The sequence below is a fragment of the Lygodium microphyllum genome, chromosome 19 (genome assembly GCF_053477565.2).
Source record: "Lygodium microphyllum isolate KBCC chromosome 19, Lygodium_microphyllum_v1.1.10, whole genome shotgun sequence".
NCBI classification, from domain to species: Eukaryota; Viridiplantae; Streptophyta; class Polypodiopsida; order Schizaeales; family Lygodiaceae; genus Lygodium; species Lygodium microphyllum.
Genome location: NC_141153.1, coordinates 111,476,125 through 111,500,610, shown reverse-complemented (window position 1 = coordinate 111,500,610; position 24,486 = coordinate 111,476,125). Strand labels below are relative to the sequence as shown.

The 24,486-nt window shown below is 43.0% G+C and overlaps 1 protein-coding gene across 1 annotated transcript in view; it reads left to right on the top strand.

Moving 5' to 3' along the window:
- The first annotated feature begins 7,634 nt into the window (after positions 1-7,634).
- The window catches only part of LOC148020272 (nudix hydrolase 25-like), a 28,443-nt gene continuing 11,591 nt past the window's right edge, over positions 7,635-24,486 (top strand). The window contains exons 1-3 of the mRNA XM_087700936.1: positions 7,635-7,958; positions 8,198-8,248; positions 8,342-8,434. Of these exons, the coding sequence (XP_087557062.1) occupies positions 7,659-7,958; positions 8,198-8,248; positions 8,342-8,434 (444 nt within the window). The 5' untranslated portion in view covers positions 7,635-7,658. The remainder of the gene's footprint in view (positions 7,959-8,197; positions 8,249-8,341; positions 8,435-24,486) is intronic.

Sequence of the window (24,486 nt, the reverse complement as noted above, 5' to 3'; positions counted from 1 at the left end):
TGCAGTCCCAGGGACAGTTCCCTACCCCTATCCCTAGATGCAAACAGTGTCGCAGTATAATGTACCTAATCTACTATGGTCACCACAGACGAGAGTACCTCAAATGATGGTTCAACCACAGCAACAGTGGCCTCAAACAGTTCCTCCAATGGCGACTCAACAACAGTGGAACTCTACCAACTGGAATCAACAACCCCAAGTCTCAACAGGAGCTCTGAATCAGAACCAGAACAGATGACCTTCTGGATCGACCCAACCAGTGTATGTAGTAATTACAGAAGCTTCCTAAAATCCTACTACAAGCACTTCAGGAGGTGAAAATCTGAAGGACTACTTATCCAACTCAGTTGCAAGTATCAAGAAAGAGCTTCTGGATGTGATTACAGAGCAGCTACAGATGCTGAAGGTGAATACAGCCAACATATCCACTCCTGCGGCGGCGGCGGGACTGGAAGAGATGTGATATGCTCTAATGTATGGTCAGAGCTTACTCAAGAGACAAGAAGAGAGATGGAGGCCAAAACGTTTTCTTGCTGGTTTCTTCTTCTTCTTCCACACACTTTACAATTTACACAAAGTATAGATAAGATACAACATAAAGGAAAGTGGTCTACTAAGTCAAACAATGCATAACCGACTACACTAGTCGACTGGTGCTATAACTATGCTAGCTATAAATGGGTGTAACAACCTGAATATAATAAGTAATGAGTCAGTGTCCATGTGAGAGTCATAATGACCACTGACGTGCTAAGTGGAGATGTGTGGACCCATCTAACCAGGCGGTCCATCATCAATGTCCGCATGTATTGAGCTTGTCATCTCAACACACACCTATAACATTCCACCTCTGATATCTGACTACCGCCAGACTGTCATCCTTTGTAACTTTGAGAGGGAAACCTCATTGGACCAAAATTAGGACCAGATTCTCTAAGCTTTGGTCCAATATCTTGTGTTGTCATTTTGGATTCTAGCAAGTTGAATCTTGCATTTTCATCCTTCTGTCTTCGTTCATGCATCTCTTTTAGAGAGCAAATATCCTCTGTATTATGATTCTTCTACAAATAGTAGGAACAAAAGGCCCTAGGAATGGTTGGTTTTTGGGTACATTCAGTGGCTAAATGTCCCGCTTGATGTATCACGGATCCCTCAAATTACAGAAGAGGAACAGGATGACCCAGACCTTATTGATGCTTCCCTGTTTCTAGTTGAAATAGTTATTCCCTGGTATGCAGACATAGCCAATCTCCTAGCAACTCAAAATTATCATCCTGGCATCTCAAGCCGTGAGAAGAAGAAGCTTCTGTTAGAATCAGTCCCCTACACTTTGCTAGGCGGTGCACTGTACAAGAGAGGCAAAGATGAAGTGTTGTAGAGATGTGTTGCAGGGGATGAAATTGGCATAGTATTGAAAGTATGCCATGATGAACCATGTGATGGACACTTCGTAGGAGAAGCAACAGCCAGGAAGCTCTATTAGCAGGATACTGGTGGCCGACCCTCCACAAGGATGCATATGATTACTGTAAGAGATGTGATGCTTGTCAATGAATGGGGAAACCCACCAAAACAAGTGCCATGCCATTGCAACCTATTCTTCCCCTAAAGCCATTCCAGAAGTGGGGGATTGATTTTGTGGATCCCATTGATCCACCTACTAGACGAAAGCAGAACAGATATATCCTAGTATGTACGGATTATGTCACAAAGTGGTGTGAAGCTAAAGCCCTGAAGCGGGACGATAGTAACAGCGTAGCCCTGTTCATCTACGAGAATATTATCGCTCGTTTTGGCAACCCCCTCGAGCTGGTAAGTGACAGAGGTACTCATTTCCTTAACAAAATTATGGAGGAGCTGACGGAACTGCGACACCGTAAGTCCACTCCCTACTATCCCAGAGCCAATGGCCAAATTGAAGTCACCAATCGCATCCTTTGCTCGATCCTGACAAGAACGATTGTCGCACATCCTCACGACTGGGACGATCAACTTACAGAGGCCCTCTGGGCATATAGAACCTCCCATAAGGCAGCTACAGGACAAACCCCTTTCCAGCTAGTGTATGGTACAGAGGCCGTCTTCCCTGTTAAACTGGAGTTGCCCTCTTTGTGAGTGGCATTTAAAGAACGCTTGGGAGATAATGAGTCACTGCAATGCCGTCTCTTGCACTTGGAATGCTTGGATGAGATACGGTGGATGGCCCTATAGTGCATGGAAAGCACTCAAGCGTAACGCAAAGCTTATCATGACAGTTTCATCAAGCACAAGGAGTTCAAAGAAGGTGATCTTGTCCTAGCCTATGATTCGAGATTTGGCAAGTTTCCTGGCAAGCTTCAACAACAGTGGATGGGCCCATACAAGGTACTTGCTGTCAATCCTAACGGCTCTATTCAGGTGCAGACTGTTGATGCCTCTGATGATCCTTTCCTGATCAATGGCTATCTCCTGAAGATGTACTTCCCTCCTTGGGGATCTTGACAATCACAGTCGACCTACCCTCTCCCTTTTGGGCAGTGCACTGTCCTTCTCATCATGCTTCTGATAACCCTTATGATTCTCCTCATGAGGCGGTCTCATTCTGCTAATCCCTCACAGATACCTCTCCACCCGACCTTTTTCTCTTCTGGTCTGATCCAACAACGATGGCGAGGTTGGTCCTGACATATGGTATTTCTACCATTTTCTTTCTTACCAAAAAAAAGGAAAAAAAAGAGAGAAAAAAAGAGAAAAAGAAAAAGAAAAAAAAACAAAACTGTTATGGGAGAAAAGGAAGAAATTCCCTATCATAACAGGCCTCGTTCCAAGAAAAGGTGGAAACACCCTTGGGTAAGAAGCTGACTGTGGAAAAGGTGGTAATGCCCCGCAGTTCAGGATAGCTGACTCATCACTAGCAGAATCTTTCCAGCAGTAATTTGAAGCCACCTCCCTTGGTGCGCTGTCTCTCTAATATCAGTCTGTCTACCCTTCATAACAGACGACTCTTTTTACAAGTCATTGAAGTATGAGATTTGTAGGCTGCCTCCCTAGGTACGCCTCGTCTTCAAGATCCTGATGACAACAACCGCCGACATGATCTTCAAATCACCAACCCCTTGAGTGATGTGAGCTTTCATCCTAACAAAATGGGGATGTACGTATGGGCTACCCTCTGTATCTATCAGAGTGTGAGACAGAGGGTGGGTGGGCTGAGTGACCAATCTTTCCTTTCAAATCAAATGAGAGGTGAGATGTGTGAATGGAGTGTTGCATGCACGGGATCGGCCTCTCAATGCACAATGCACGATTTGTTCCTATGCACTGCACCATAAGGCTCCTTGACCTTCCTTCTTGCACTGTATGCCGGCACAGGGTGGGATGCACACTTGCACCATAAAAGCGCGCAAGGCATACAACCTTTGCACATGTGACAATGAGGATTATATCAATGGGTTTCAGGAATGGATTGCCCTCTATATCTATCAACAGAGCATGAGACAGAGGGTGGGCTGAGTGTGACTGGTGTTTCTTCAATCAATTATCAAGAGGTGAGTATTGAGGGATGATGGGACCTGAAGTGGGCCGGCACTGGCTATGGCACTAGCCGAACCTCATGCTCATGACAGACAAACACACCCTCACGGCCATGCAGACCAGGAGCGTCAATCTAATGCTAAAGGACAAACTGCCCTAAGCCTAATCTATACGTTTATAGTTTTATGGTTTTGTAGTCCAATGTTTTCCTTTCTATAAACTCCTCAGAGGGAGAACCCATACACATTGGCAATGCCACGATCACATACATGGAGGCAACCTCTCTCGGTAGAAACACCGCGGCCCCACTGCAGCTCTCCTACATCGCAGGGATTGGCCCCTTGATGCACTGCTCAACATATAAAACAACCGAATAAACTCCACTCTTCATTCCGAATCTAGAAGATATACTATGTGTCCTTACTTAACAGTCCCTTAGGAAACCGCCCCTCTATCCTACGGCAAGGGATAACCTTACGCTCTCAATCGTGGGTCAAAGTCCTAAGAAAACAAGTGCTATGCAGTCCAGGAGCTTTTTCGTTGATACCATGAACTATGCATAATGCATAATGTGAACGGTTTAGTGCACAAACAGAAGAAAATCAGCATTGTGCATCGTGCGAAACCATTCTTTTCATGATTTCCATGCTAGCGTTTATGTAATGAGAAAAGACACCGAGCCTTACGCTCATGCTGCCTTTCCCTTTATTTTAAAACAACGTCCTATAGGCATGATGCAACACATAAACCAGATTTTAGTTTATATTTTGACGCTCAACCTCCCTTCTCACCCTGCCATTTAATGTTTTGCATTCGTTGATAGGTAAAAGGGTCATTTTATGTGTGTTTCCTTACAAAGAAAGCGATAAACATGAATGGAAACATAGAAACGAGGGTAAACCGAGGCTAACCTCGTGCTTTACCTTCATTATACGCTGCACAAACACACATGTAATTTTTTGGAATTTTCCTTTTACCGTTTCCTAATTTTCTCCCATTTAAAACCCATTTTTTACATTTTTTGGTATTTTTCCTCTATTTTCTTCTATAAAAAATGACTAAAAATTAAGATTGATTGTGGGCTGTGGCCCTCAGGTTCCTTGACAACAAAAATTCAGGTTTTGTAGGTATTATGTCTCATATTTCCCATTTATTTTGCAAAAACCCCATTTTTACCCCCTTAAACGCGTGTTTTTCGGAATTTATAACATTAATTTCAGCCATATCGCTTATGATTTTCTGATTTTCTAATTATAAACTGTTGAAACTCATAGAAAACAACATCACAATGAATATTCAGCCCATGGGAACAATGTTTCATCAATCAAATAGCATAAAAACTCATTTTTTCTTCATAAAAATTGAATTACCTCTTAGGTTTCGTGTTTCGGGATCTTGGTTTTGCTGCAGGACTGCGGATCAGCCCACATTCAATATCCAGCATCTTCACAATCAGCAATCTTCATGTCTACATCGATTCGGAAGCAATCCGGTCCCAACCGGACAATCTTTCCTTCACCGTTCTTCATTTCCTCTTGCATGCAGGAATAGCCCTTTAAAGGAGAGAGAGGGAGGAGAGAGAAAGACTAGATTTGGACGCGCGAAGAGCGGCGATATGCTCAGCCCATAGAGAGAAATCAAGGGCCAATGTCTGCCATGTAGGTTGCATTCAATCTCCAATCATGAGGTGGAGGATTCATGGCGCAAAAATCAGCGCTGTTGCAGGCATCTTCATCTCCACAAAAATCACGCTTTTGTTTCATGCCTCTTCATAAAATTCGGGGGGGGGGGGGGGGGGTATATAGCAAAGCTCCAAAAGGCACTTCCCATTTGGCCTCTCAAATGTCCACCCTTTCATATCTTGACCGATTCTTGGCCACTGTCTCGTCCGGCATCTGATTCGAGCTCTGAAAAATCCTGGGCATCCGGCTTGACATCCCGCATTGACTGGCAACTCTTGACAACCCGCACGGCAGTCTGAAAAAGTATCAAAAATCCACAAGTGTCGCTCGAGCACCTTTTAAAAGTTGTCTTTTACTTGGTGCTTAAAATCGTCCTAGCTGGAGCCGCCACCTTTGATGTTGAATATTTTTTCAAAGGCCATCACATGGTATGCAAAAGTACCAAAGACAATAATAAAAGTTGTTTTCAACTTGTCCTCTTCTGCAATTGCCATCTGGTTATATGCTGCAAAGCAATCCATAAACGAATATATCTCCCTACCCGCTAATTGATCCAAAATCTGGTCAATAAATGGCAATGGGTAGTAATCCTTAACTGTCTGCTTATTCAGCTCCCTAAAATCTACGCATAATCGGATCTAATTATTTTTCTTCTTCCTGATCACAACTGGTGAGCACCATTCCGTGTGTTGCACAGGAAAAATCAAACCTGCTTTCCGAAGCTTCTGTAACTCTTCAAACAGCCCGTCTCTCAATTCAAAAGGCATACACCTTACTTTCCGTCGTACAGGATGACTGCCCTCCTTCAACGGAATTGTATGAACAGCCAGGCTGGGAGGAATGCCTCTCAGCTCATCATAACTCCAGGCGAAGATGCCGCGGAATTCTTGAATCAAGGACACATAGTCCTCCCTTTCTGCTGAGCTGAGCATAGAACCTAATTTGATTGGTCGCGACTCATCAGGCGTACCAAGGTCTAGCTCGATAACATCTGCATCTCTTAGTCCTTTTTGGAGATAGGGGATCTTTAGATGAAGAGTTACTCAAGATACAAAACACATTAATGCTATGGTCATAAGGGGGGTATATAAAAATAGAAATTATGTCCAAAGAACCTAGGTTGAAAACGGAGGTAGTCTTTGGATGTTATGCTTTAGCTACTTTGCAATCACTTAATAAGAAATGCCTTCAATGCTGTGATTTAGCTATTTTGCAGCTGCTTTTAAAGAAAAGACCATAGATATATAGTTACCTACGAGATCCTACAAGCAGCTTGTGATCACTAATTGCTTTGGGTATTAATCTCATTGCATCTTTATGATGCATTTGTAAATATCTTTATTGATAACAATATCATATTCATTCACATAAAAATGATCAAGCCTAGGGAAATTGTTGTAGTGCACACTATGGGGCAAAGGAACTATAATGATTGCATCACTAACGGGTTGATAGGTCTTGCACATGACCTATTGCAACCCCAAAAACGTTATCACGGTGATTGCTTTTCTTATGTGATAGTCAAGCTTCAATTAAATGATCTAGAACTTGATTACCATCACGTGAAAACTTGTGTTGGTCTATTAGCCATAGTTTTTATTGGCATGGTGATAACACTGGTAAGATTATAGTTTGCTATGTACGTTGGCAATCCGTGATGGAGTTCACCTTTTTGCTCGACTTTGAAACTTCATGTGTGCATACTTTGGTTGTTGACTTATTGCAATTCAACTTTTTGCTTCTACTATAGTTGATCTTGAAGACCTCATGTGTGAGGCACATGAGTAGATGTGTCAAATGTTTTTTCTCTATTTCGATGTTTGCATACCATGCTCTTAGGGTGTTTGCACACTTGTTTGCCCAACTCTTGGAGGGCGGCAAAGCATCAATGAGCTGTTCGAAAAAAAATCATGGCCCCAGACTAGTTTGGATGGATATAAAATGAAAATAGACTTTATACACTTGTTTAATTTGGGCACACTAGTTCTTGGGTGGCTAAGACACCTTACCGTAGTGTAACTTAAAGATTACATTGGCGGATGAGTGAGTAGCACAAAGGGTTGAACATGTGGCCTTATGGGTTGGAAGTGGAATCTTCACCATCAAGGAATTCATGATCCAACCAACTCAAGAAGGAAGGCGAACATTATAAAAGCTTCCAAAATTTTAGTGTCCACTATCGAAGTATGTAGGTAAGAGTGCGATCACGCAAACTTGCCGGACCGTTAAGATGTCAAATAAGTCAAGTTTGCTAGAGTCACCGTTACTAAGTTACTTTGAAATGCAAGCTTGAAGCAGGGTCTATAAACGTGTGGCAGCACTGTAAGGGTCCTTTTCTTGTCCCAAGGTATTGCGACCACCGGAACACGTGCTCATGAAAAGAAGGCACGTGCGATCTCTGTACAGGTCGGAGACAGAGAGAGACGGTGCATTGGTTATGATGAAGCCGAGTCCACGAAGAAGATGCTGATGGTCACCATCGCGCGTGGCTCCCTGCTTTCTCTCTCCACCAGCACTAACAGCAGCGCCTGCTCTCCATCTCGCCATCACCGGTCTCTCCAAACTTCTTTTCTCCCTTCTTCTTCTTCTCCTCCTTTATATTCTTCTTGTTGCCTTATCAACCCTTCTTCTCCCTTCCACACCTTGCGCACGCCTAGGCTCCAAACCCCTCCCCTGCTCGTCTTCATGTCCATCGCGCCCGACGGCCCTCCCCCTGGCTACCGCCCCAATGTTGGCGTCTGCCTCGTCAATTCCAACAACCAGGTTTGCTCCTCTGATCGCTTCTGTACTATCACAAGTCCTTTGCTTCTCTGTTTACTAGGTCTAACTCCTCGGATGCTTGTCAACGTTCTCGTAGATATTTCACCAATTTGATGTTGATCTTGCTTTCAATGCATCCGCACTGCTCAATGCCTTTAGTAGTACTCACATCAACATCCGCATAGATGTCTCAAAGCTTACATACAACTGTCAGGAATTTATATTCTGCAATCTTGTGTCAGGTTTTTATAGCAAGGCGTGTGGATTTACCCGATTGTTGGCAGATGCCACAGGTAGCCTGGCTTACGAAAACCTATTGAAGTCAATTACATCAGCATAAATACACTCGTATTGAATTAATATTCTCTTTCTGACAATCCACCAAGGGAGGAGTTGAGGAAGACGAAGAGCCCAGAGCAGCTGCTATAAGGGAGCTCAAGGAAGAAACTGGTGTGTCATCAGCGGAAATTATTGGAGAGGTATGATTTACAATTCAGTCCAACACTCTCTCAAAATGTTGATTATGTTCTTGTTCGCTCTTGCTGGATATATAAATACATGCAACATTAAATAGGCATAAATCTTGGCTGGATATGCTTTTAATGTCTCATAGGCTTTAATTATGGGTATGTATACCCTAATCAAAATAGCTGAGGTAAGATTGCCCCTGCCCTCTAGGAGTAGTGAAGGCAATGGTGAGAGGCAATTGCATCGCGGGGTTTTGCTCCATGAAGGTAATTGAGAACACAAGAAGAGAGAGGGAAAAGATATAAGCAACACTAAGCACATACAAACAATACATTGATATGAATATATAAACACGCTTGTTTATACATCCACTAAATGGGAAATGAAATGGGGGTGCCAAAAGAGATAGGGGTCATATGTCCCTGCCTAGGTGCCTAGCTAACAAGCCCAAAATGCCCAAATATAGCCCTAAGCCCTAGGCTATTTGTTGTCCTCATAGGTCAGGTGCAATGCTAGTAGTTTTGAGCCAATATTGTTTTGTATCACAGTTGAGACTCATACTTGATAAAGTGCTACCACATAGTTGTGTATGTACAATATGTTTTTGATCTAGACCTAGATGGTGGACTTGTTGGATAAAAACTCAAGAGTATTGGACACAAGATCCCTCCCTAGCCAATGAAGCCTTGCATCAAGCTTGTCATTAATTTGGAGTTTCCTTGAACAGTTATTGACCACATGGCACGATGAGAATTGAACTCAAGAGACAAAACAATGAAGTTTCCCTTGTAGGATCATGCATTCTTAGGGTACACAAGTACTATGCAATTTGTGAGTGTACTACCATGCTCTCAACAGTAGTCTAACAATGAAATTCCTTAGATTGACAAGTTGTTATCCTTGTTTTGGTGTAGTAAACTTGATTTAATAATGAACTCCTTAGATTGATAACTTGTTACCCTTGCATTGGTGCAGCAAGTTTGATTTTGAGATTTGGTAATTATGAAGTGTGCATAACATTTAGAAGATGATATTGGGACTTGCTTTGACCACTTTGAATTTTTGGTTGGTCTCACTAATGCCTTGGGCATGTTTGGCCACACAACAAGAACAAAAACTTTTAGGAGAATAGGACCTGAGCCATGGCCATGTTTGGGTAAGGATTCATCAAGCCAATTGAGTTGAATCCTCGAGGTAGAGTGAGGTAAGCATGAATTGCTAGGTTGTTGAAGTGTGAAGGGTGTGGTCTATATCTAGCACCCAAGTGTGAGTTGAAGAGCCATCAAGATTGCCTTAAACAAAGGAAATAGCTGCATAAGCGTCAACAAAAACCGTCTAGTCACTATCATTGAAAAGGATAGACACAGTTATGTTAATATTCTAGCCAGCTCTTGTCTGAGTCTGTGGGCTATGCATTACTGGGTATATTAGGCATTTTTTAGTGGTTAGTATGATGATTATTTTGCAATTTATTACTGGTTGACCAGTGTTAAATGCTGGCCGACCTGATGCATTATTTTGGCATTTATTGTTCACTGACCAGTGTTAAATGCTGGCTGACCTGATGCATTATTTGCATTCTTTTTGGCCTATTTATTCACGTTCCTCCTCCACACTTCATCATTCATCACTTGCAAATCTAGTGCATGCCCTGTTGAGAGAGGGAACTGGTGCCAGTGCCCACGGAGCAAGTGACTCATTGTTGTATGTGACTATCTTGTGTTTGGTATATGGATTCCATTTGCCGACCACATCTTTGAGTTCTCTTTTGCAGTGTTCTTGTATTTTCTCTTCTCTCTCTCTCTCTCTCTCTCTCTCTCTCTCCTATCTTGTGTTCAGCAGTCTTTCAACATTCTTTCATGCCTCCATTACTGCATCCACTTCTGACATAGTATTGGATTTCAGGATCTCCTTTTCGAGTGCTGTTTTCTGCTGATTACAGGTCTGTGAACTGCTCCTGCTGATAATTTTCTGATTGCTATCACCTTCTCTCATCTGCGTTTTCATTTCTTGCTATGGTTTCTTGTTGATTGTTGTACAACTGCTGCATTTATTGCATTCAACACTTTTTCTAGCCTGGGCGATATCATTATTTAGCTATTTTTGTGATCAGCTTGTCTTACATTGTGTGTGAACTCCATGAGTGTAGTTTGTGTTGTGCTTTGGCTCTACTCTCTCTCTTCTCCTTTTTTTTCCTTTATTTTCTCTTCTTATTCTCCATAGGTGGCTCCTCGTTGTTCTATTGATGACAAATTACACAACCATCATTACCTAACATGGAGTGTTGTTATGAAAGCATGGTTTTGTGTAGAAGCGGTTATGAAATGTCGTTTTGGGAGCTTGTGAGCGTTCTAAGTGTCCCACTTCTCTTCCAACTGTTTTCGACGAGGACAGCTATAGAGAAGCTTTGCTCATAGTGATGATGCCCATTGTTTATTCTACTGTTTTTCTTTGCATCTCTAAAGAAGTCCTTTTGGTGGGCACCTCTTACGAGACCTCTTCTGCGATATGGGTAAGCTCTAGATATTGTACGAGGCCCCTTCAACCATGCGTGTGGTTACCATTTATGGTTAGCTCCAACAGATGAAGTGTGAGCCGAAGGATACTATTCAGTCATTCTTGCTTTGTGTTAGGTATGTGTAGGACCGGCTTCAACATATGCAGTCTGTAACTAGTCTTTCTTCCGTGGATGGGTGGTAAATCCTTGATTACAATTTAATTACAACAGCAAACAATAAATGCAAATCTGAAAATACAAATTTACCTATTGATCTTGGACAATGTATACCCGATTGGCCCCAAAATTGGCGCCTTTTTCGGTATTTCTTTAGCTTTATTGAAGAAGAAGTTGATTTACAATGGGATTCTCCCAATCCCCTTCGCAATCCAAACTCCCCTTGCTGTCCAAAGTGACCAACAAGTCTTCATTTTGCCTCTTGATTCGGGCACTTAATTGGCCTTCATCCTCTTTGATGGAGATGGAAAATTCCCTAAATTCAATCATTTACTGGTCCCTCCACTTGAATAGGCTAAAAATAGCTTCAACCTTGTTAAATCCAAGTCTTGGAGCTTCCAATTTTTGGCACGTTTCCTGAGGCTGTTAGTAAACCCTAATTTTTGTTGCAGATTAGGGTTTACAGTAGAGAAATCTGGAATTTCTCAGCCTTTGGTGATCTCTATGTTGCAATCTTTAGAGCAAGGCTGTAGAAAGGTTGGGAGATGAGAGAAAATTTTGAGGAGAGAGAAAATTTAGACTTTCTTTGCGAAGAATTGAAGAAAATCTGTCATTTACTATTGCTGCCCTGTCTCAATAGCTTGTAGATACAAAGAACTAAAGAAAATCAGTCATTTACTGTTGTTGCCCTGTCTCAACAGCTTGTAGATACAAATAACTAAAGAAAATCAGTCATTTATTGTTGTTGCCTTGTCTCAACAGCTTGTAGATGCTGCCACCTACTGTTGATCAGTCTTCTTCTACCCCTAACTGCCTCAGAAAGTCCTCCAATGGTTGCAAATCAGATCAGTAGCATCTCCTCCATCTCTCTTGCAGGCTAAATACACTAAAAATGCCTCTCTTCAGTCTCTAATAGACTTTTTTCAGTTTTATATGGGCATTTTTGACAAGTGGCAGCCTTTCCAAATGGTTTTCCAGCATTATCCATAATTAAATGTTAAATTTCTGTCCTTAAATACTAAAAATTAATCTAATAATTATTTCAATGCTTTGAAAAATAATATGATTGACCAATAATTAAATTGGCTAGGCAAATTCCATTTTCCTGAGTGTCTCTGCGCCATCTTTGACCATCAGATTGGTGTTAGGTACCATTAAACGCTACTTCTCTAGTGCCACCAACTAACACTTATGGCCAAATGAATGACCCAGGCCAACAACTGGCACCAAGAACCACCAAGTACCTATGCGGCATAGCTTATAACAACTTTTGCCTTTTACATCTCGTGATTTTCTCAGGTCTCAGGCTCGTAATTTTATTCTAACCCTAATTACAGCTCACATGTGCAATATTTACTTAATCATGTGATTAATCTCCAACGCTCTGATGCGAGCGGGAAGTGTTGCAACTGAGAGTGAAGCTCAGGAAGCAACCCCTGCATTAGCTCAACATTGGCTGTGGCATTGTGGACTCTCTATTGACGGATGTAGTTAGGGTGAGCTAGTCGAGGGTCTGGCATAGGCTCTAGACTAATGCCGGGGTCCCAAAGACCCTGAGACTCAAGTACTTGTTGCATGAAATTAGATCAAGCGGTGAAATTTGACCCATTAAAACATGTCTTATCCGTGAAGGCATTCTTGGCCATTGCAACAGGAGTGGTAGTGCTTGGAGATGGATAGTGTGAAAAAGTGTAGTGGAGGTAGGATGGGAGAGTGGAGTACACTTGGGAATGGGCCCCAATGTGCCCACCAGGCATATATGTAGTGTTCAAGGTGGATCCATAGGTAGGGATGGGCTGACTAGGCATGGGCATGGTAGCTGCATGAGGAACCCAAGGAGGTAGGATGGGAACACGAGGAGCAAAAGACGGGAATCCCTACGTAGGTGTAACCCAAGGAGAGTGTGAAGACGCACCATAAGTTGAGAATGGAAAACCCTGCGTTTGAGTGGTTAAGTAAGATGTGAAGTTGGGGATAGTGAGGGGAATGCCTATCACAGTTGACCTAGGAGTTATGGGTGTGCTCATGTGCTGAAAGGTGAGAGACACTATGTTAAAGGGTGGCATTCCCCCTAATGAAGTACCATGGTGCAAAGAGGTAGAGAATGGGGTAGAGAAGGAGGTGTTAGGAGCGGAGATGGAAGATCCAACCCCTAGGGGGTGTGATGCAGATGTGGAGTGTAATCCAAGGTTTCGAAAAGATGATGAGAGGTGATCAAGGTGTGATATAGAAGAGGGTGGGATGGGAGGGAAGTGAGAAGTGTGTGTGATGTGCTCAAATGAAATAGAAGCTGTAGATGTATCTGAATTCTGTCTGCTTCGTGAGCATCCTCTATTGAAGTTCACATACGCAAAGCCATCCGGATCCTGTACCTCAAAAGAAGAAATAGGCGAGGGATTTGATTCATGCAACACAAAATAATTGTACAAACTTGACATTGGACTTGGCTGAGATGATGAAGATGGATCACCAGACGTTCCGAATGTCGTATGTCCTTCATGATTGGAGAGGTGGCCAGCCTCACCAACCGGTCCGAATGTGGTAGGAGGGGTGTAAACATCACCGTACTTGTTGCAATAGTACTCCTCAAATTCCTCCTCTGTCATGTTAGTGAAATTTGGAATAGGAGTAGAAGGCGGCGAAGGTGGAAGTGGAGTGTCATCCTCTTCACCGAGTCCATAATGCTGTCTCAGGGCCTCGAATGATGGAGAAGCCTGATAAGACATCATAGGAACTAGAGAAGAAGGTGTTTGGGACATTGTGATCCGGCTATGAGTCATATTGTGTGCCTCGCACAAAGACTAGCTCTCCACAATATCAATTGGATACTCTTTACAAGAGCACAGGCTCTGATACCATGTGAAGAAAACTGCTAGGTTTTGCATTGAGGGGGGACAGGTTGTACGACCACGACAGAAACACAAAGAGATAGACACAGACACAGAGGGCAAAACTCAAACCCTAAACGCAAAACTCAAAACAAAAACATAGAAACTCAAACACAAACAGAAGAAGGGAGAGTGAGAACACAACTCTGAAGTGAATGAATGCTGTAATGAATGTAAGAGTGTACAGTGTGCTCAAGGGCAGAGCAATATCGGAGTGTGACGTCCACTGGAGACAGATCCCAAGTCTGTGACCACCATTTGGAGTGTAGGAGTGCTGAATAGTGAATGTCAGCAGGCTGGTCACCAAAACACAGCAGTTTGGAGGCTAGAAACTGGTAAACGCAGCAATGTACCACCGATTGGAAGCTGGAAACTGTGCACAGGTGCTGTAAACAGCAGGGCAACAGCTGGAGAAGGTGTGTCGGAGAGTGTTAGGGCCTGCAATGCTGAAAACGTAGGCTGGCTAACCTTGGAGATGATGGATGGCAGGTTGAACAACAGTCTGGGACAGTCTAGAGCAGTCGCCAGCAGCTGAGAGCTGTCACCTACAGCAATGGACAGGCTGAAGATAATGTGGCTGCAATCGATGATGGCTGGACAGTAGATGGAGGTTGGAAACTGGGCGCCAACAGCAACAGAGGGTGTGTGGGCTGGTGTAACTTGCAAACAAGGATAATGGCTGAATGGTGGGCAGCTTGTCTATTTATAGATGTGGATTGGAGCCTCCCAAATCAGGGTTTACATTGAACTCTCTCGAACCACTCCCCGTTTTAGGGTTTTCACTCTTAACGAGCATTTTTTAGTGTGTTTTGGGGCTGTTTAAGAGGCTAACAAGCAAGTAATGCATATTTTAGCTCAACAAATCTTGGGTAAAAGATACAGAAGAACTAGTTGATTGACCCCTTTGGTCAAAATGTTTGCAAAATTGTCTGATGAAGGCATAAACTTTAGGCGGATAGTGTCTAGCTTAACTTGCACTTTGGAAAAGTGAAAGTGGACTTCCACATGCTGCGTCCGTGGTGTGATGATCGGATTGTCCGCAAGGGCAATGGCACTCTGATTGTCGTAGTAGACAATGGTGGGAGAGTCACAAGGGAAGTGAAGCGCCGCTAGTAAGCTCCTTAGGTAGATGGCCTCGGTGGTGCCATTGAAGAGAGCCCTATACTTAGCCTCGGCTGTGGAAGCCACCGCTGTCTCTTGCTTGCGACTAAACCAAGAAATGGGAGCCGTGCTCAATGTGAAGAGGTAGCCGCCATGGGAACATCGGGTGTCAAGATCTCCTGCCCAATTAGAATTAGTATACCCCTGTAAACATAAACTAGAACCATAAGTGAGGCCATAAGAATAAGTACACCGTAAATAATGCAATATACGAAGATATGCAATCCAATGTGACATCCTAGGTACTGTGAAATACTAATTAAGAATGTTGGCTGAGTAAGCTAAGTCTAGCCTAGTATGAATTAACAAAAGAAGTTTCCCTATTTTATCATCAGGCATGTGTGTATATACGACACTCGAAGACTCTCAAGTGGGATGTGATAAGCCGAGAGCCAAAGAATACCTCATATGGGCTCTTCTAAGAAAGAGCCGCAGTTGGGCACTGGTTGAGGATGTATACTGTAGTGTTAGCAGCCTCAACCCAAAGGCCGCCGTCGTGGTTCACTTGTATACCATGGACTTTGGAAGTAGTCTGCGTTTCTGCAAACACCTTCCACTCGTAGAATCGGGAGTGCGCCATACTCCAGAAAGTAAGGCCACGCATAGTGACTGAAGTTGCCCACAATCAACATCAAATACTTGGCCTTCCCAAGAGAGGCTGTGCCCATAGGTCCGCAAAGAGCAATATGTACCAACTCCAGCAGCGTAGAAGCCCTCCTAGTGGCAAGTTGGGGACAAGGCTACCTATGTTGCTTGCCCCGCAAGTAGCTAGGGCACAAAGTGTAAATAGAAGGGAAATCTAGAAGTCCCTCCACCACCTTCTTTCGAGAAGCCCGTCATATCGCATCAAGGTTCAGATGCCCATAAAGAGCATGCCAAAGCAGCCCAAGCTTGTGAGAAGACCACGCAGCTAAGACTGTGAGTGTATAAAGCCCACCCTTTGGTGTACCTACCTGTACCTGTAGTAAAAGCCTTGGTGGAGCTAGAACCATTGGCCCCCACCTCTCTAAGTCGCTCATCGTGCTCCAAGACAAGCGGTGAAAGCTTCTCCCATAAGAGTTTCTCGTGGATCCTCAAGGTGATAAGGCTCGTGTAGAAGACATTGAAATGAGGAGATGACAATTGAGTCAAAAGAATCATAGCCATGTCTTCAGAGGAGATCTTCCATCCAAGAGAGGCAAGCTCACCCCTCATATCCTCCATCTTCGTGATGTGCTCCTTTATAGAAGGAGAATCATCAAGATTGAGCATCCACAACTTCTTCTCAAGGGAGATCTTATGGGCAAACGTCTTGTGTTCATACAAAGATACAAGCTTCTTCCACACTTCGCCGCAGTCTGCAACCTGCAAACATGCACAAGAGCAGAATCCTGTAGACTCATAAAGAGAAAGAAATGGGCTCGAGAGTTGAGCCGATCTCATAAGGCTGCATGGTGACCCCATCATCAGGGTCCTTGGGACGAGCAATGGGTGAAGAAACAAGCACCCGTAGGTCGAAAGTGTCGAGGATACACTCCACCTTGCACGACCATAAGGAATAGTTGGAACTGTCCAATTTATCTTCCTTGGGTAAAGAAGGGAGGATGGGCACTTGAACAGAGGGTATCAGAGAAGGCATATGAACATCTAAGAGAGGCTTCTTCGATAGAGCCTTCACTGTAGATGGAACCCTCTGTGATACATGGATAGAAGAAGGATGAGTTCGAGGAGACTCCTGTCGTCGATTACGAAACTCCCGATAGTCACGTTTCCACTTAGAGGAGTGTCGAGAAAGAAGCTCCTCCTCCGAGTCATCAAAGCCTGAAAATTGGTAAGACATCCCGCACACGCCCAAGAAATATGGTGTTCGTAGAGGGAAAGGATTGTAAAGTTGATGACGGGTCCACAGAAGAGGGCGACGTGAGTAGAGAAGCAAACACCAAGGAAAAATGATGATGACTACCACCTTAATGGGGCTGCCAAGCCTTAGAATGAGGTTGCATAGCTGTGGATGTTGCCGCCTTGCCTCCAGAGAGGGTCGCCTGTGCACAGGAAGGGTGTGAATGCAAAAAACACAAGTGATTTTGGCTATGTTTTGGGGCAGCCCGGGCGGTCTCAACGGAAGATCTCACATCTGTGTTCTCACTTAGGTGATGATACCATGTGAGAGCGCGCAACGGAAGAAGAGACACAAACATAGAGTGAGAAAGCAGAGAATGAAGGAATAAATACTGCGTTGACTGAAATGTATGCTAAATACAAAGATGTGGACTGATTAGTCTCTGCACACAGACTGAAGCGTCAATGAGAGCACCAGATCAGGCTGAAATGAGTGGCAGCACCAATGTTGGAGAGGAATGAGAGCAAGGTGTGCTGTGACCTATAGAAGAGAGTGAGAAAAGAATGACTAGGGGTCAACTATATATAGACCCATCTCCCCAAAGCTGGCCGACCTGCTGGCGACCAGCAAAACTGGCCGACTGTTCTTAATAAACTGACAAAGCTCTGTTGTCTCTTCCCAGAATTTGATAGGAGCTCTCAACCAGGAGATGACAGACTGACATGCTAAATAAGGTAGGCTACCAGCATGTACCACATGGCATAGTTTCTTTTCGAGCTGATAGCTAAGGACTCTTAAGTTCCACCACTTCTAGGCTTTAGCCACTACACAAGAGGCTATGAGCACTAAGCATCTTTAGTATTTTCGCTTAGGGCACAACTCTCTTTATGAGTTGTCACATCAATAGATGGTCTGTGGCCTTCCTTGCCTGAAGCTATCGCAGGATGTCTATAAAGTGTGTCAACTCAGAAAACAACAATGTACCCCATTTTCTCAACGATCTACACTGAGCTGAGGGGCACCTCAGATTGATTTGTCTTAATCTTTGTGGTTCGATATCCATCACCACCTTGAATGGCACATTGTACTTCTTTTTGACTTTGGATGATCATTCTCGTTACATATGGGTGTACTTTCTCAAGCATAAGTCCGATGCATTCACATATTTTTTTTCTTGGGTGTTGTTGGTGCATAACTAGACTAATCGTTGTGTAGGATACATGAGGAGTGATAGTGGGGGCGAGTTCACCTCCCACGAGTTTGTTGAGTTTCTATAGGAGCATGGTATTTTCCACCACCTCATCTCTACCAACTCCCTCTCTCAGAATGGAGTTGTAAAGCATAAGAATTGAACCATCGTGAATATGGCAAGCTCTATGCCATTCGCAACAGAGCTCCCTCGGCACCTTTGGGTCCAGGTTGTTAACACTTCAGTGTATATCCTCTAGCGCTGCCCAGCTGTAGTTTTTCTTAGAGGACTCTGTATGAGGCATTCTTTGTCTCTTGGCCTATAGGTTTCCACTTTAGAGTCTTTAGGAGTCGTGCTTACACGCACACCCTTGGTAAGAAAATAGGCAAGCTTACTCCTCGAGCTCGATCCTCATACAAAAAAGGTGATCGTTAGGAGAGATGCAGTATTGGATGAAAGGCACATTGTGCAGCCTTCAATATTAGATATTGTGCCCTTTTCTCACATTGTTCCTATTGAGATAGTGCCTTTTAAGCCGAGTCTACTACCTGCTCTTGGACCACTTGCAAATTCTTCACCTCCCCTCTGCAAGACCCATTACCTCATTGATACCAACAAACCATGCAAGTTCAGGGATCTTTCCTTTGGATTCCACTCCAAAGGATCCTAAAAGATTTGCCTTCAGCTCGCATCTCACGTTTCATTTGCTTCATTGTTTGTAGCTGATTAAATAGCACATTCTAAGATGGACAGTTGGTAGGAGGCTCTTTGGTACCCCCAATGGCGTGAGGCCATGGAAAAGGAGCTTGAGAGTATAGACTGATACTTGAAACATGGATATAGGTGGTGTTTGGCTGTCATTAGCTCATGCCACAAGGTGTTGGGTTAAGTCCTGCAACGAGCGCAACCCTCGTGTTTAGTTGCCATTACGTATGATAGGTGACTATCTCATATAGTTTGGAGAGCACTTGATTATGTCATTTGGGTAAATGGTCACATTGTGGTATGGGCAATAAAATAAATTCACGATGGAAAAGGCTGAAAGGAAGGTGGAATGGAACTAATGGGTGGGAGATTAAATGGATTTGTCATTTGAGGAGTTGTGGAAAGTGTTAGGTTCCTTTTGTCCATTAAATGCAAATGAAGAAATAGATGCATCATCAAAATCATTTTGACCATGAGATGTAAAAGTTAAAGGAAAAAGTGAAGGAGCACTCACTATAGATTCTTGCAAATTTTATTTACCTTTTCTTGAGTATAATTTGAAATACCTATCCTCTTTAGGGCTATTGTATCGGTACTTGGTATAGACACTTCCTTCATTATGGGCATCTCTGATATTTTGTGGAAAAGAGGAAGTAAAATCAAAAGATTAAGAAGTATCATGCGTACTTGACATAGGAGTGAATGAAGGTGGAGTAGAAAATGGCTTATACTCCGTTCTAGTTTCCACATAAGGGTAATCAGGCCTTTGTGAAACTTCCGTCCTTGCAAAATCATTAGACTGGTGCACCGAATCTAAAGGGGAGAACTCAAATTTACCTTCAATTTACTATTGAGCTCAATACATAGGAATGAGGTCGTATTCGACTTGTGAAATCTCATATGGTCTATGGACTCCATGGTAATTAGATGACTCTCTAGCCATGTTGGATGAAGAAGCAATCTATGAAGCCGCTCCATGTGCTAGGCTTGGGAGCATCATGATGATGTGGTGAATTTGTGTTTGAAGTGATGTTGCCCTTCTATTGTTCTTGCTTCTTGCAAAGAGCTTCCCGATTAAAGGCCGAGGTTTTGTGGAAGAGAACTTGCTTTGATATGATGTAAAGAAATAACCTATTGTAGAAACATAAACTAAAACGTACCACAAAGCGTAAGCTCAAAAAAACACAGTTAGGGTTAGGGTAACACAGAGACAATGAACACAATGAATCTGAATGAATGATTGAATATTGAATATACAATGCTCATGCAGTAAGCAAACCGTGCAGAATGAAAACTGTGCCTTGGAACTCTTGTGTCTCGAGGACCGAGGCAGAGATGCTAAGTGGGAGAAGTGTTGTACTCTTGACGGATCTTGAAACATAGCAAAGGCAGACTCCGAGAGTCCAACACTAGCAAATGTAGCCAGGAAGACTAGATTTGATGTAGTTAGGCAATGGAAGAGAGAGAAAATCAGCAAATGCAAGTACTGGGAGGATGTGACTAGCGTGGGTGGTGGCAGAATAGTGTAAACACAGGCTCTAAGTGTCAAATAGATAATAGGCAGCAGTAGTATATGCAAACGCAGTTGGGAATAGGGTTGCCTTGATCAGGATGAGCCTCTAGAGCATCAAACGCATCAGGGAGTGATGTCACCAGCAAAGGGAAGAGGTTGCCAAGCTAGGGAAGATGTTGCCAATTGGCAAACACAGCCTGGGAGATGGTTACAAGATGGAGGCAGCAAAACAGGCACTTGTGGACTGGGCATAAGGTTGGGGCAGCTTCGTTTGAGATGTCCTCCGTGAACGGGGTGTGGGCAGCAAAGCTCTAGCACCTACAAACTCTAAAAAACGAGATTGAGGTTGAATGGAGGGCAGTATGCCTATTTATAGAAAGTTTCAGGACCTCATACCATGCATTGTTTTAAACTCTCCTGAACTACACACCATTTTAGGGATTTCATTAATTAAGCATTTTTGGGGTTGTTTAAGAGGCTAATTCAGCATTTTAGCTCAATAGATGGCTGGATTAGTGTCAAACAGAGCCAAGCAGTGTGAAATCAGCAAAACACAGCAATGATGATAACGTGGCAGTTGGGGTGGTGCTACTGTCAGCAAAATTCAGCCAAATGATGATGCATGCAGGCTGTATGGCAGCTGGAAAGTGGCATCAGCTGTCTAAGGTAGGCTGGTGTCAGTAAACGTAAGCTGTTAGGCAGTATTTAGCAGTTAACATAGACTATATTGCGATCAAACAGGCCGGAAGCAGGTTGCTGGCTGTAGAACAGGTCAAGGTAGTATTTAGCAGTAAACATAGACTATATCGTGATCAAACAGGCCGGAAGCAGGTTGCTGACTGTAGAACAGGTCAAGGCAGTAGTTGCCAATAGTGAAGAGTGGCTGAACAGTAGTAGCCAGCAGTTTATGAGTGTGCAAAAGTTGGTGCCAACAAGAAAGCGGTAGATAGCAACTCGAACTGAGATATCCTCCATGTGGCCCAACCTCTTGATTACTTGTCCAAAATACATCTCGAGTGGTTGTATGCTTAGCACTAATGGCCTCCTAGGTGAAGACCACACAAGTCCTTAGCTGTGTGAAACCATGGGTAGGAAGAAGGTTAAAACCTATATTAGGAATATAAAGAACTTTGATACAAGAATCTTGTCTATTTGAATGGCAGGTTAGGACTTAGTAGCGCACACACACACACACACGCTCTCTCTCAAGATGATGAATAAATGAACGACAATGGAAGAGAGTTACTGGAAGGTCACATCCACCATGTGAGAATGATAATGAATGTAAAATCCCTAAGGTACTAAAGTGCCATGCCCACTGATGGATGTTTACATGGGGAAAAAACCCTTCTCTATAGAAGGTAAAAAGTGCCTGTGAACAAGGGAGTGTTCACATTAGACATATTTGATGATATCCACTTTTGAAATCTATACGGTTGAATATGGTTGCCCCTTGCAATCTATCCATAACATCATTGATTCAAGGAATCGAAAAGCGATTCTTTATCATGATCTTATTTAGAGCATGATAATCAATGCACATACGCCGTGAACCATCCTTTTTCTACACTAAAAGCACTGGAGAACAAAAAGGAGATGAGTTGGGCTGAATCAGCCCTTTTTCTAATAGTTCATTCACCTCTCTTATAATCTTCTTCTGTTGGGCTACACCGACTTTCTTAAGTGGCTTATTAGGTAGACTACTTTGAAGGATAAGATCTATGCCATGATCTTCTGGCCTTTGAAGCAGTAGCTGCCTTGGAAGTGATTGAGAGAAGTAATCAACATACATTTTCAGAAATGACATGTGAAGACATGTTTCCAATATTCTCACTATCATCTTTATCCTTAGTAAAAACTAAGTACGTTGAAAGATGATTTTTCATTACTTTAGACATGGCAGCTATAGATACAATAGGGACATATTCACCTTTCAACTTTACATCAAGTGTGAGTATCTTTCCCTTATGCTGAATAGTTATCTTTTTTGCACGAGAATCAATGACTGCATGCATACGGTGACACCATGGCATATCAAGTAATACATTACAACCCTCAAGTGGAGCAATGAAGAACTCTTTGCTGTCCGCATATCCTTGTATAGGCAACCGAAGCTTTTCAATGAGTGGTGTGATGGGCTTTGCGTCCCTGATTCTTTTAGGCAGCTCACAAACATATTTTTTCACTTGCTCATGAAGGGGTACGGGGCGATAAGAAGTAATAGGCAACAATGCATCCCAAAACTTCTTATTATATTGCTCCAAATTTTTACATTCCTTAGTATCTAGCTTATTCCAAGCTGTCATGATGTCCACCTCAAAGGTATTTGTCAACCAATTCGATGCAAATATTTGCTTGAATTGTATCCACGTTGACGGTGCTCTACCTTGCATCAAAAGAGTGGACCACCACTGTAATGCATTTCCTTTCAAGAAAGTGGCTGCCTTTTGAATCTTTGAGGACTCTCGGTGAAGTTTCCCTGTGGATAGGCTGTATCAAATTGCTGAATGAAAGTAAAAGCTTTCAGCTTATCTTGTGCACCACTGAAGGACTCAAACTTCATTGCTTTTCCACCCCCATCACAGTCTTTTGTTGCCCCTTTGGATGTCAAGTTGCCATACACTGGTTGGTGCACTTGCTGAATTTACATCAAAACCAACAACAAACGGAGCATATGCATGACCTGCATTCGGGGGTGTAGATGTAGTACCAAACATACTACTTTTTGGCCCAGGCATCAAGCCAATACTGCCATGCATAGGGTTTTGCATATTTTTAGCTATACCCGAATACATTGGGCCTTACACACCATGCATTGGTTGCTGCATACCATAGGGATTTGTGCCATACATTCTTGTATGTGGTCCTTGTCTAACCATAGCATGAAAAATTGTGCTTCCACCAAAGTATCGTGGTTGTCCCATCATGGCATATATTCTCGGCTGTCCAAAATCCATTGGATTGGCACTTCTGTGATGGCCTTGTACTTGCATTTCTTGCCTCATAGGTACCAATTGTTTTTTTCATTACCATCTTTGGGAGCTTCAAATGAAGGGTTTGGCATTATCTTCGGTTCGTCTTGCTATCCCGAAGGTGTAGAAGACATCTTCTTGTTGTTGCCTTTGCTGTCCTTCTTTGGAGCATTCAAAAATTGGATAAATTAAGGATCCTTTACCAATTCAGCAAAGAGATTTGTTACTGTCCTTATCCGATTCTTGAACTAGTCATCAAATTCCTCTTCACTTTGTTGGTCATCAGTCTCCTTATACCCTGAAGGCCGTGCATCTTGCCCAACAGCAACATTTTCAGTTTGCTGTCTATGGTTTGAGCCTTGTCTAAGGTCAGACACTGCATTTCCTTATTCCCATGTGAATGTTCATATTGAGAGGCATCATCACTGCTTGAGTCCATCTCACTGTATGAAGACATATTGCTGTAATTTCTTAGCTGAGAGTAAAATTAGTACTAGCACAAAGCTTTGGCTTGCAAATAGGTGCCTTGGGCCCACCAAATCAAGGGATTGAGTGGTATCTGTGAAGAAAATACCCTAGCATAGAAACACAAATAACACCGTACGACAAAGTACAGATTGATAGAAGAATACAGTTAGGGTTAGGGTAACTTAGAGCCAATGAACACAGAGAATGAATGAAGTGATGTGATTATTGAATATACAATGCTCATGCAACAAACAAACTATGCAGTGAATGAATACTGTACCTCGAACTCTTGTATCTCAAGGATTAGGGTAGGGGTCATGAGCTAGAGAGTGTGTTATACTCTGAATTGTCAAGAATCGCGTGGTGGGGGGACTTGCTCAAGATGCTGCGCCGAACACACACAGAATGCACAAGGAGAAGCTCACTCAAGAGACAAGAAGAGAGATGGAGGCCAAAACGTTTTCTTGCTGGTTTCTTCTTCTTCTTCCACACACTTTACAATGTACACAAAGTATAGATAAGATATAACATAAAGGAAAGTGGCCTACTAAGTCAAACAATGCATAACCGACTACACTAGTCGACTGGCGCTATAACTATGCCAGCTGTAAATATGTGTAATAATCTGAATATAATAAGTAATGAGTCAGTGGCCATGTGTGAGTCATAATGAC